The sequence below is a fragment of the Pristis pectinata genome, chromosome 32, assembly GCF_009764475.1.
Source record: "Pristis pectinata isolate sPriPec2 chromosome 32, sPriPec2.1.pri, whole genome shotgun sequence".
Lineage (NCBI taxonomy): Eukaryota > Metazoa > Chordata > Chondrichthyes > Rhinopristiformes > Pristidae > Pristis > Pristis pectinata.
This window is the reverse complement of record NC_067436.1, coordinates 15,447,096-15,460,136: the sequence shown is the minus strand read 5'-3', so window position 1 is coordinate 15,460,136 and position 13,041 is coordinate 15,447,096. Positions and strand designations below refer to the sequence as shown.

Sequence of the window (13,041 nt, the reverse complement as noted above, 5' to 3'; positions counted from 1 at the left end):
ACAGGAAGGATGTGGAGGCTTTGGAGAGGGTGCAGAAGAGGTTCACCAGGATGCTGCCTGGATTAGAGGGTATGAGCTATAAGAAGAGGTTGGACAAACTTGGATTGTTTTCTCTGGAGCATCGAAGGCTAATTGAAGTTTATAAAATTATGAGAGACATAGATAGGGAAGGCAGTCAGAATCTTTCTGCCAGGGTAGACAGGTCAAATACTAGAGGACATGCATTTAAGGTGAGAGGGGGAGAGTTTGAAGGAGATGTGCGGGGCAAGTTTTTTTACATGGTGGAAGATGCCTGGAACAGGCTGCCAGGGGTGGTGGTGGAAGCAGATATGATAGAGGTGTTTAAGGGGCTGTTAGGCACATGAATACGCAGGGAATGGAGGGATATGGATCACGAGCTGGCAAAATCGATATGGTTTAATCATCACCTCGCGGCTCTTGAATTCAATACCTCGACTAATGAAGGCCAACACACCATATGCCTTCTCAACAACCCTATCGACCCGCGCGGCAACCTCGTACAACCACGATGTACTGAATGTGAGGGTCAGTTCAAAACTTTTCATGGTTCAAGAATTACAGAGTGATTATGAGCTCAGATTTAATGACATAATTCAAATAGCTCAAGACCACCCCCGTATTAGTTCTTGGAAGATCACTAATTAAAGATGGTTTCTATGAGTTGATACTTCAGTCACCAAGAATAAGTAATTCTAACTGTTACCTGGAATGGTCTCAAAGAACCACCAGTAAAATTTCCGAGGAAGCTCTGATCTACAAATCAAAAGAAGAAAGGTAGAGTTATGATAATGAACCATGCCTCCACATTGAAAGGTACCAGTCATTGAATCACAGACAACTTGTCTATGCTGACCAAGTTGCATAATGGAGCTAATCCCATTTGCCTGCATTTGGCCCACATCCCCCTAACCCTGTCCTATCCATGTACCTGTTCAAGTGTCTTTTACCTGTTGTAATTGTACCTACTTCTACCATTTTCTCTGGCAGCTCATTCCATACACCCACCACCCTCCACGTGAAAAAGCTGCCCCTCAGGTCCCCTTTAAATCTTTCCCCTCTCACTTTAAACCTATGCCCTCTAGTTTTGGACCCTCCCTATCTTGGAGAAAAGACTGTGACCATCCCCATTATCTATGATTTTATAAACCTCTGTAAGGTCACTGGAATCATGTTTCTTGTATATTTTTCCTCCTTGTTGTAATACTATTGAATGGATGTCTTGCACGATAAGATGGACTCTTGACCTCACAATCTACCTTGCCATGGCCTTGCACTTTATTGTCTGCCTGCACTGCACTTTCTCTGTAACAGTAACACTACATTCTGCATTCTGTTATTGCTTTTCCTTTGTACTACCGCAATGTACTGATGTGGTGAAATGATCTGTATGGATGGCATGCAAAACAGTTTTTCACTGTACCTCAGTACATGTGACAATAATAAACCAATTTAATTCACCAATTTATTTATGTCTTGCCTTTCTGCAAAGAATGAGACCATCAGGGGATGCTTTTACATTGGCCTGAGTGGACAGACAGGGACTTGTGTAGTCAAAGTTGATACTTCCAACGATGTAGCACTGTGTCAGCACTGCCATTGAAACAATCTAGCTCCCCATCCGTACTCCCTTGGCATAATGTCCTTCCAACAGTGCTCCCTTGGTACTGCCTCTCCAAAGGTGCAGCAATTCCACAGCACTGCCCCTCACACAGTGCCACACTCCCTCTATACTGTCCCTCCAGCATTGAAATGATCCCTCAATACTGGCCTCAAATGTTGAAACACATTTTCATTGCTCAGTAGACAGTGTGGCAGTCCCATAGTACACCCTCTGACAGTGTGGCCATTCCTCAGTAATGCCTCTCTGCTAGGGTAGCACTGTCTTAGTTCAACCCCTCTAATAGTGTAGCATTCCTTTAGTACAGTCTTTCTGATGAACTCCCTCAGTTTATCATTCCTGTGAAAAATCATTCCAATACATCACAACCAAATCCACTTACTCAGGTTCTCGAACCTTCCTGCACACCCCTAACCCCAACTCAGCAACGGAACACTACGGACCACCTCTTGCACTGTCTCTGATTGTGTCTTTCTGTTTTGCACTAAGGTCTTGCTTTCGTACAGTTTCTTTTCATTGTATGTCATAATTTTATCTATAATTTATGTTCTGTGTGTTGTCTGTACCTACGTGCCTGTGTTGCTGCTGCAAGCAAGGTTTTCATTGTACCTGTACCTTGCCGTACTTGTGCACATGACAATAAACTTGATTTATTCCTCTGTTTCTGCACTTAAGTTTGAAATCTGATTAATAAATTAACCTACTTCTTCTAACACTGGCAAACTGAATTCAGCAGAAGGAATTGTTCAGGATTAGCCATCTGTATTATCTTTAAAGAAATCTTTTTCTTCTATATACAAATGCACATTGAGGGGTTGTGTTTCCAAATTCTGGGCAGTTATTTCTCATTTCTGCTGGCAATGAATGTTACTTGTTCCAGCTGGCTGATGATGAGTCTAGAATCTGAATACTCACTCATAAGTTCATTATGAAGGGGAGAGTACAACTCCTACACACGATTTCATCTCATTCCAGGTCAAGGTGCCTTCTTTATCATTAGAGAGTCTTACTTTGTACGATGATTAAGTGAGAGGTTCGCACTCTGCAGCATGAATCCACCTCCGTCTGGGAAGTGCAGAGATTCACCAGGATGTTGCCTGGGATGGAGTGTTTCAGTTATGAGGAGAGATTGGAGAGGCTGGGTCTGTTCTCCCTGGAGCGGAGAAGGTTAAGGGCCCACATGATTGAGGTCTATAAAATTCTGAGGGGTATAGATAAGGCAGACTGCAGGAAACTTTTCCCCATATCAGAGGCAGATAAAACTAGGGTACTGATTTAGGATAAAGGGGGAAGATATTTAAGGGGAATGTGAGGGGGACTTTTATCACAAAGAGAGTGGTGAGAACCTGGAACACACTGCCTGAGAGAGTGGCGGAAACAGAAGCACTGACAGCACTTAGGATGTGTCGAGACGATCACTTAATCCAAGTACTGGGATTATTAACATGGATGGGTGCCCATTGATCAGCATGGATGTGATGGGCCAAATGGCCTGTTTCCCTGCTGTATGACTCAATGCCTCACCAGGACCCTGGACCCCACCCACAGACTTTTGGCAGACTGCGATCTGCTGCCATTAGAGTGCCAGCTGAAGGTTTTCTGGAAGAGGGACGGGGCTCTGGGTCAGATACGGAGTCTGGACGGCTAGTACTGGGGTGGGGAAGGGTGATCTGCACAAAGAGACAGTGGACAGCCTCACGCCAGAGAGGGCGAGCAGCCTTTGGCTGGAGGGTGGGGTGAGTGGGGGGAATAAAGAGGGAAAGGGGTGGAACAAAGAGGGGAGGTATTGCGTGAAGGGGGAGAGAGCTGAGGAGGAGGACGACACAAGTGGAACAGGGGTATGGAGACTAGGGGTTCAACAAGGAGGAAAATCAGGTGGCAAAGTGAAGGGGGAGGTTGGGGTAAAGATCATGTGTCTGTGACCATGTGTGTGGTTGGAACACAAGGGCACATGTGTGTGTTTCTGTATGTGCATGTGTGTGGTTTTGTGTGTTATTGTGTGTGCATGTGTGTTATTTCATATGAATGTGTTTAGTGTGTTCTTGCTTTCCGTTGTGTGTGTGTGTGTGTGTGTGTGTGTGTGTGTGTGTGTGTGTGTGTGTGTGTGTGTGTTATTTTGTGTCTATATCTGTGTTCTCGCATGTGCATGTGTATTTTTGCATGTGCATGTGTTTTTACGTGTTCATGTGTTTTTGTGTGTGATGTGTGTGTTTTGGGTGTTTGCATATATGTGTGTGTGTGTGTTTTGTGTATGTGTGTATTTTTGTGTGTGTTTTATAGTGTGTGTGTGTGTGTGTGTGTGTGTGTGTGTGTGTGTTATTGTGTGGCTACACACAAGTGTGCATGCTAAGTGTATAGCAGAGCCTGGCTCCTATTGCCTTGACTCCCTTGCCATTGGAACAGCAGCTCACTGCCAAGACGGAGCAGTGATTAGGGATCTCCACCCTACATTAAGGGAACTTGTGCACAAGCATCATCTACTCTCGGCACTGGAGTGGGAGCAACTCATTCTTGACCCCACAGGAGAAGAGCAGGGTGGTGTTGGTACCAGAGTCCTAGAAATCAGGATGTTTGTAGAGCTGTACCATCACACAGCGATGTGGGGCCAGAGCCACGTTGCTTCAGTGCTGCACTCCCAGTACAAGTGGCAGCACAGGTCCCGGTACAAGCGGGGGGCACAGGTCCCGGTACAAGCGGGGGGCACAGGTCCCAGCACTGGCACCACTTGCTGTAATCAAACAGCATCAGCAACTGATTTAGAACATAGAACATAGAACACTGCAACACAGTACAGGCCCTTTGGCCCACAATGTTGTGCTGACATTTTATCCTGCTCTAATATCTATCTAACCCTTCCCTCCCACATAGCCCCCATTTCTCTATCATTCATTAGAATTGCAGCCCAGCCTGGCTCACTGTGATGAGACGAGATCTTTACCAGTGACGCACTCAATTGTAAATTTCAACCCATGCAAATCAAATGCATTTCTGTCCTTGAAAAATTAACTAAGATTAATTCCATTGCTAATTACAGAAACATAAATGAAGAATGCCCTGACTTGTAGGACAGCAACAGGTGGGTACCCAGCAGCAAGAAGCTTTGTACTACAAGACTTCCTTTGATCATTAACAATTCACCTTTCTATAACAGCAGCTTTGTCCCACTCTGTCTACACACTGCAACACCTCCCTGCCTTGTCTATCCTTGCCATTCACACTGAAAACCACTGGTGCTCTCTGAGGCATGCACTTGTCAAAGCAGGAGTGCCCTTCTATTGGAGGAAGAGCAATGATGAATCACCACTGCGCTGGTACTTTCTTAGAAGCTGAAGAAGGTTCGGCATGTCACCAAACACTCTAACAAACTTCTACGGATGCACTGTTGAAAGTATCCTGACTGGTTGCATCATGGTCTGGTACGGCAATTCCAACAGCAGGAAGACGAGACGCTGCAGAGAGTAGTGGACACAGCCCAGTCCATCCCAGGTGCATCCTTCCCCACCATCGGTAGTATCTACAGGAGGCGCTGCCTCAAGAAGGCAACATCCATCATCAAAGATCCCCATCATCCATGTCATACCTTCTCGCTGCTACCACCATGCAGGAGGTACAGAAGCCTGAAGTCCCACACCACCAGGTTCAGGAATAGCTACTTTCCTACAACCATCTTGTTCTTGAACCAACCTGCACAACCCTAACCCTACCTCAGCTGCGGAACACTACGCACCACCGCTTGCACTGCCGTGGACTTGACTCTGAATGTAGACACAAGAGATTCTACAGATGCTGGAATCTGGAACAACACACACAAAAAGTGCTGGAGAAACTCAGCAGGTCAGGTGATGAAGGGTCTCGGCCTGAAATGTCAATTGTTTATTTCCCTCCATCAATGCTGCCTGACCTGCAGAGTTCCTCCAGCACTGTTTGTGTGTGTTGTCTCTGAATGTGTCTTTTTTTGCACTAAGGTCTTGTTTTTGCACAATTTATTCTCTCTCTCTTCACTGTCTTGTATAATTTATGTATAATTTATATCCTATGTGCTGCCTGTGATGCTGCTGCATGCAAGGTTTTCATTGTACTTGCACCTCACTGTACTTGTGCAATGAAATCAACCTGACTTGAGGTATTGGGAGAACACTAACCACTGAGCGATAGTACTGAGGGAGTGCTGCACTGTCAGAACCAAGGGAATGCTGCACAGTTGGAGGAACAATGTGGAGGGAGTGCTGCAGTGTTGAAGAGGTGGCACTAAGGGGCTGTTGTATTATTGGGAGATTGCAGTACTGTTGGAGGAGCAATGGCGAGACCTTGGTGCATCGTTAGGGTGGGAGCACTGAGACTGGGGTGTACTATTGGAGAGCCAGCACAGAGGGAATGCCACACTATTCGGTGAGCAGTTCTGGGAAAGTGGTCCACGTTTAGAGTGGCAGCACTAAGGGATCACTTTAGTGTGGAAACAAGAACTAATGTTACAAAGAACCCAATCACACGTGTGCCAACACCACAACAACATGGCCTTCATTTTAAACTGGCAATCCTGAAAATCTCTTCTATCAGTTTTTCCCATGCAAACAAAATGTTGCCTTGTTTAAAAGCATACAAGTCTTGGGGTCAAATATACGAGGTAGCACTGTACCATTGGAGAGCAGGACTGATGGAGTGCCTCAATGCTGGAGGGACAGTGCTGAGGGAATACCGTACGGATGAAAGATCAGTGCAGAAGGAGTGCTGCACTATAGGAGAGGCAGTACTGATACTGGACTTCAGTGAGGAAGTGCTGCAGTGTCACAGTGGAGTACTACAGGGTTGCCGTACGTTAGCTGGGATACTGGTGAGGGAGTGCTGCAATGTTTTATAGGGACAGTAGTGAGGAAGCATTGTACTGCTGGAAGGTCAGTACTGTGGAAATGTCACACTGTAGGAGGGATGGAACTGAAGACATGCTGCTCTGTTGGAAAAGCAGTGCAAAGGGGGTGCCACACTGTTGTAGGGGCAGTGCAGACAGAGTGCCACACTGTTGGAGGGGCAGTGCGGAGGGGGTGCCACACTGTTGGAGGGGAAGTGCGGAGGGGGTGCCACACTGTTGGAGGGGCAGTGCGGAGGGGGTGCCACACTGTTGGAGGGGCAGTGCGGAGGGGGTGCCACACTGTTGGAGGGGCAGTGCGGAGGGGGTGCCACACTGTTGGAGGGGCAGTGCGGAGGGGGTGCCACACTGTTGGAGGGGCAGTGCGGAGGGGGTGCCACACTGTTGGAGGGGCAGTGCGGAGGGGGTGCCACACTGTTGGAGGGGCAGTGCGGAGGGGGTGCCACACTGTTGGAGGGGCAGTGCGGAGGGGGTGCCACACTGTTGGAGGGGCAGTGCGGAGGGGGTGCCACACTGTTGGAGGGGCAGTGCGGAGGGGGTGCCACACTGTTGGAGGGGTGGTATTGAGTGAGCGCCACATATTCTACTGACTGAGACATGGTCCATAACTTACCCATCATTGATGAACACACTGGGGAAGAGGCAGGCCAGGCTGCTGAGCGAACTGACACAGAAAACGTAGATGTTCACACCGTGCCCAGCACTGTGAAAAACTGTAAATAAAGAGAATAATTATCTATTAATATTCTTGCTCAACTCTCACTATATGGTGGACAACAGAGCCCCAGTTTCCCATAGTATAAGAATATTTTTAACTAACTCCCAGTCTCCAGACCTTTATAGGGGATGAAGCTTCCAGTGTTCCACCAATCTATTAGAACCATAGAACAGTACAGCACAGTACAGACCCTTCGGCCCACAATGCTATGCCGACCTTTAAACCACGCCTAAGACTATCTAACCCCTTCATCCCACATATCCCCCTATTTTAAATTCCTCCACATGCTTATCTAACAATCTCTTGAACTTGACCAACGTATCAGCCTCCACCACCACCCCAGGCAGCACATTCCATGCACCAACTGCTCTCTGGGTAAAAAACCTTCCTCTGATATCTCCCTTGAACTTCCCACCCATTACCTTCAAGCCATGCCCTCTTGTATTGAGCATTAGTGCCCTGGGAAAGAGGCGCTGGCTGTCCACTCTATCTATTCCTCTTAATATTTTGTACACCTCTATCATGTCTCCCCTCATCCTCCTTCTCTCCAAACAGTAAAGCCCTAGCTTCCTTAGTCCCTCCTCATAATCCATGCTCTCCAAACCAGGCAGCATCCTGGTAAATCTCCTCTGCAGCCTTTGCAACGCTTCCACATCCTTCCTATAATGAGGCGACCAGAACTGGACACAGTACTCCAAGTGTGGTCTAACCAGAGTTTTGTAGAGCTGCATCATTACCTCATGGCTCTTAAACTCGATCCCATGACTTATGAAAGCTAACATCCCATAAGCTTTCTTAACTACCCTATCCATCTGTGAGGCAACTTTCAGTGATCTGAGAATATGAACCCACAGATCCCTCTGCTCCTCTACACTGCCCAGAATCCTGCCATTTACCTTGTACTCCGCCTTGGAGTTTGTCCTTCCAAAGTGTACCACCTCACACTTCTCCGGATTGAACTCCATCTGCCACTTCTCAGTCCAGCTCTGTATCCTATCAATATCCCTCTGCAATCTTCGACAGTCCTCCACACTATCCACAACACCACCGACCTTTGTGTCGTCTGCAAACTTGCCAACCCACCCTTCCACCCTCTCATCCAAGTCATTAATAAATATTACAAAAAGTAGAGGTCCCAGAACTGATCCTTGTGGGACACCACTAGTCACAGCCCTCCAATCTGAATGCACTCCCTCCACCACAACCCTCTGCTTTCTACAGGCAAGCCAATTCTGAATCCACATGGCTAAGCCTCCCTGGATCCCATGCCCTCTGACCTTCTGAAGAAGCCTACCATATGGAACCTTGTCAAACACCTTACTAAAATCCATGTAGACCACATCTACTGCACTACCCTCATCAATCTGCCTGGTCACCTCCTCAAAGAATCCTATCAGGCTTGTGAGACATGATCTTCCCTGCACAAAGCCATGCTGGCTGTCCCTAATCAGTCCATGATTCTCTAAATGCTCATAGATCCTATCTCTAAGAATCCTTTCCAACAGCTTTCCCACCACAGACGTAAAGCTCACGGGTCTGTAATTCCCTGGACTATCCCTACTACCTTTTTTGAATAAGGGGACAACATTTGCCACCCTCCAATCCTCTGGTACCATCCCCATGGACAACGAGGACTCAAAGATCCTAGCCAACGGTTCAGTAATCTCCTCCCTCGCCTCGTGGAGCAGCCTGGGGAATATTCCGTCAGGACCCGGGGACTTATCTGTCCTAATATTTTCTAACAGCTCCAACACATCCTCTCCCTTGATATCTACATGCTCTGGAACATTAACCTTACCAACACTGTCCTCAACGACATCAAGGCCCCTCTCCTTGGTGAATACTGAAGAGAACTATTCATTGAAAACCTCACCCACTTCCACAGCTTCCAGGCACATCTTCCCACCTTTATCCCTAATCTACCTTTATTCTCGTCATCCTTCTGCTCCTCACACAATTGAAAAAAGCCTTGGGATTTTCCTTAACCCTACTCGCCAAGGCCTTTTCATATCTCCTTCTTGCTCTCCTCAGCCCCTTCTTAAGTTCCTCCCTTGCTACCCTGTATTCCTCATGAGCCCTATCCGATCCTTGCTGCTTACACCTTATGTATGCTACCTTCTTCCTCCTAACTAGTTGTTCCACCTCTCTCGTCACCCATGGTTCCTTCACCCTGCCATTCCTTCTCTGCCTCACCAGGACAAATTTATCCCTAACATCCTGCAAGCCATCTCTGAACAATGACCACATCCCCATAGTACATTTCCATTCAAAAATGTCATCCCAATTTACTCTCGCAAGTTCTAGCCTTATAGGTTCATAATTTGCCCTTCCCCAATTAAATATCTTCCCGTCCTCTCTGCTCCTATCCTTGTTCGTGACAATGCTAAAGGTTAGGGAGCGGTGGTCACTGTCCCCCAAATGCTCACCCACCGAGACATCTGTCACCTGACCCGGTTCATTACCTAATATTAGATCTAATAAGGCATTCCCATTCTGGACTACCTGAGAGAAAATAGTTTTTACATGCTTTAGCCATCATGAACAGATTAATTCAATCAATCCTTTGATAGAATCCTAGAAAGATGGAAGTTTAAGGCACAGGTGATGGCCATTCAGCCCATTGAGTCCATGCCAGCCAAACATGACATGAGGTTGATCCCACTTCTCAGCTCTTGGTCCATGGTCCTACAGGTTACAGCTCTTCAGGCTCTTGTTTCTGCCCCCGATGCCTTTCCAGCTGCTTGGAAAGGCATCAGGCGCAGAAACAAGAGCCTGAAGAGCTCCACCACTCATTGAGTGAAATAACTCTTTCTCAATGCCTCCCCCCAATTACTCTTCTACTAATTAACATAAATATATGCACTCTAGTTGTTAACATCTCTGATAAGGGAGATACATCCTTTCTGCTTATTCTGTCCAACCCTCTCATAATTTTGTACATCTCAATTAAATCTCCCCATAGTCTCCTTAGTTCCAAAGTAAACTTAATCCTCATTGTTCCTTGGAGACACAACCTTTGTTCTGTCCATCATATCAGCCGGGATCTCCCAGTGGCCAGCCATTTTAATTCCACTTCCCATTCCCACACCGACATGTCTGTCCCCGGCCTCCTCTAATGCCAAGTTGAGGCTCGGCACAGATTACAGGAACAGCACCTCGTATTCCGCCTTGGCAGTCTCCAACCTGATGGCATGAACATTGATTTTTCTTACTTCTGGTAACCACTCTCCTCTCTCACTTCCTTTTCTTTATTCATCCCACCAGCCCCCATCACCCTATCTCTTTCCCCTCCCTCGCGTTTCCCACCTGCCCATCACCCACACTCTCCTCCCACCAGTTCCCCTCCCTACCTCCTTTCCTTTATTCCATGGTCCACTATCCTCTCCTATCAGATTCTACCTTCTTCGACCCTTCCACCTATCACCTTCCAGCTTCTGACATCATTCCCACTCTCCCCCCTCCCTCCTGTCCTGATGAAGGGTCTTAACCCAAAATGTCGACTGTCCATTTCCTACCACAGATGCCTCCTGACCCATTGAGTTCTCCAGCTTTTTGTGTGTTGCTAGTCATTGTTCCTTAGTCTTTTACAGTCAAGGGACACAAGCCTTGTCTAATGCAGACTCTCCCCATAGTCAAGAACTTGTATTGTGGAGTCACTTTGATGAATTATTGTTGAGGTCCATGGATATTTTTCAGAACTAAATGCCCTTTCAGTAGGGGTCCTCTCCAGCTCTGTGTACCACAGGTATATTACGTTCTGTCATGCAATGCATAATACTTTAAACTTTAAATTTTATTTATACATCACGGTAACAGGCCCTTCAGGCCCAATGAGTCCACGCCACCCATTTTAAACCCATGTTAACCTACTAACCCATACGTCTTTAGAATGTAGGAGCAAACTGGAGCACCCGGAGGAAACACGTGCAGACACGGGGAGAACATACAAACTTCTTACAGACAGCGGCGGGAATCGAACCCTGATCGCTGGCGCTGTAATAGCGTCGCGCTAACCACTACGCTACTGTTCCACCCCTAATCCTACTTCATGATTGCTACAATGGAAGATGGTCCTAGCATGGTGATACTACAATGGAAATGAACTAACTGGAGAGAGCAACAGCCGTCATTGCAATCCAGCGATGAAAATCCACGGCTGCGTCGAAGGGGACGTATCGGTTGAGGAAAGTTTCTCGCAGGAACGTGATGAGGTTGCGACACATCGTAAGGAGGATGTAGGCGTACATGAAGGAGATACTAGCTGCAGATCCACGAGACACAATGATACCAATGTACGTGGCTTGGGGAATCCCGGTAGTCTCTGCCTGAAGAGCATAATCTGTACAAGGGGTAAAAGCAAACTTTAAATCAACAATAAAGGGAAGAGAATGAGTGTGTGTAGGTAACAGTGAGTTTGTGGAGCATTGTGCTCAGTTTTGGTCACCCTGCTATAGGAAAGACGTTATTCAACTGGAAAGATTGACGAGGATATTGCCTGGACTTGAGTTATAGGGAGAGGTTGGACAGACTAGGACATTTTTCCTCGGAGCATAGGAGACCGAAGGAAACATAGAACATAGAAACATAGAAAAACTACTGCACAATTCAGGCCCTTCGGCCCACAAAGCTGTGCCGAACATGTCCCTACCCTAGAAATTACTAGGCTTACCCATAGCCCTCTTATTTTTCTCAGCTCCATGTACCTATCCAGAAGTCTCTTAAAAGACGCTATCGTATCCGCCTCCACCACCGTTGCTGGCAGCCCATTCCACCCACTCACCACTCTCTGAGTAAAAAACTTACCCCTGACATCTCCTCTGTACCTACTCTCCAGCACCTTAAACCTATGTCCTCTTGTGGCCACCAGTTCAGCCCTGGGGAAAAGCCTCTGACTATCTACCCTATCAATACCTCTCATCATCTTATACACCTCTATCAGGTCCCCCCTCATCCTCCCGTCTCTCCAAGGAGAAAAAGCCAAGTTCCCTCAACCTGCTTTCATAAGGCATGCTCCGCATTCCAGGCAGCATCCTTGTAAATCTCCTCTGCACCTTGAGGGGAATAGGTAGGGTGAATGCACTCAATCTTTTTTCAGGGTTGGGGGCTCAAAAACTAGAGGGCACAGGTTTTAGGTGAGAGGGCAATGGGCCAAACGTGAGCAGATGGGGCCAGCTCGCTGGGCAACTCAGTTGGCATGGATGAGTTGGGCCGAAGGACCTGTTTCTGTGCTGTATGACTCTCTGAGAGGGGAAAGATTTAATAGGAACTTGAGGGACAACTTTTTCCTTCACACTGTAAAATACTCAAAACCTTAGTCATAGAATCATTGAGAAATACAGCATGGAAATAGGGCTTTCAGCCCACTGAATCTGTGCTGACAATTTACACTAATCCTACACTAACCCATTTTCTTCTCTCCTCAGTTCCATCAATTTTTCCCAGACTGTAAAACTCAGCTACACATTAGGGGCAATTTATAGCGGTCGATTAACCTCCCATCCCACAGGTCTTTGGGATGTGGGAGGAAACTGGAGCACCCAGATGAAACCCAAACAGTAACAGGAAGAACATGCAATCTCCACACAGACAGCACTGGATTGAACCCAGGTCACTGGAGCTGTGAGGCAGCTGATCAACCAGCTGCAACACTTATTTACTTGAGATGTAATTTTTTAATTGCATACTGAGTCATAATTTCTCCTTACAAAACACTGTGCATATTGTTCATATTGAGTGTTATTTCCTTACATTAATATTTCCAGTCATAATGAATTTTAAAATATTACTTATGTTATTTACATCACTCGAGCCTCTGGGCGA

The 13,041-nt window shown here is 46.8% G+C and overlaps 1 protein-coding gene across 1 annotated transcript in view; it reads right to left on the bottom strand.

Moving 5' to 3' along the window:
• Nucleotides 1-13,041, bottom strand: part of LOC127585247 (dual oxidase 2-like) — a 75,127-nt gene that overhangs the window by 17,888 nt on the left and 44,198 nt on the right. Inside the window, exons 25-27 of the mRNA XM_052042555.1 lie at nt 11,330-11,560; nt 7,117-7,216; nt 725-774 (exon numbers count right to left, since the gene is read on the bottom strand). Coding sequence (XP_051898515.1) covers nt 725-774; nt 7,117-7,216; nt 11,330-11,560 — 381 coding nt within the window. The remainder of the gene's footprint in view (nt 1-724; nt 775-7,116; nt 7,217-11,329; nt 11,561-13,041) is intronic.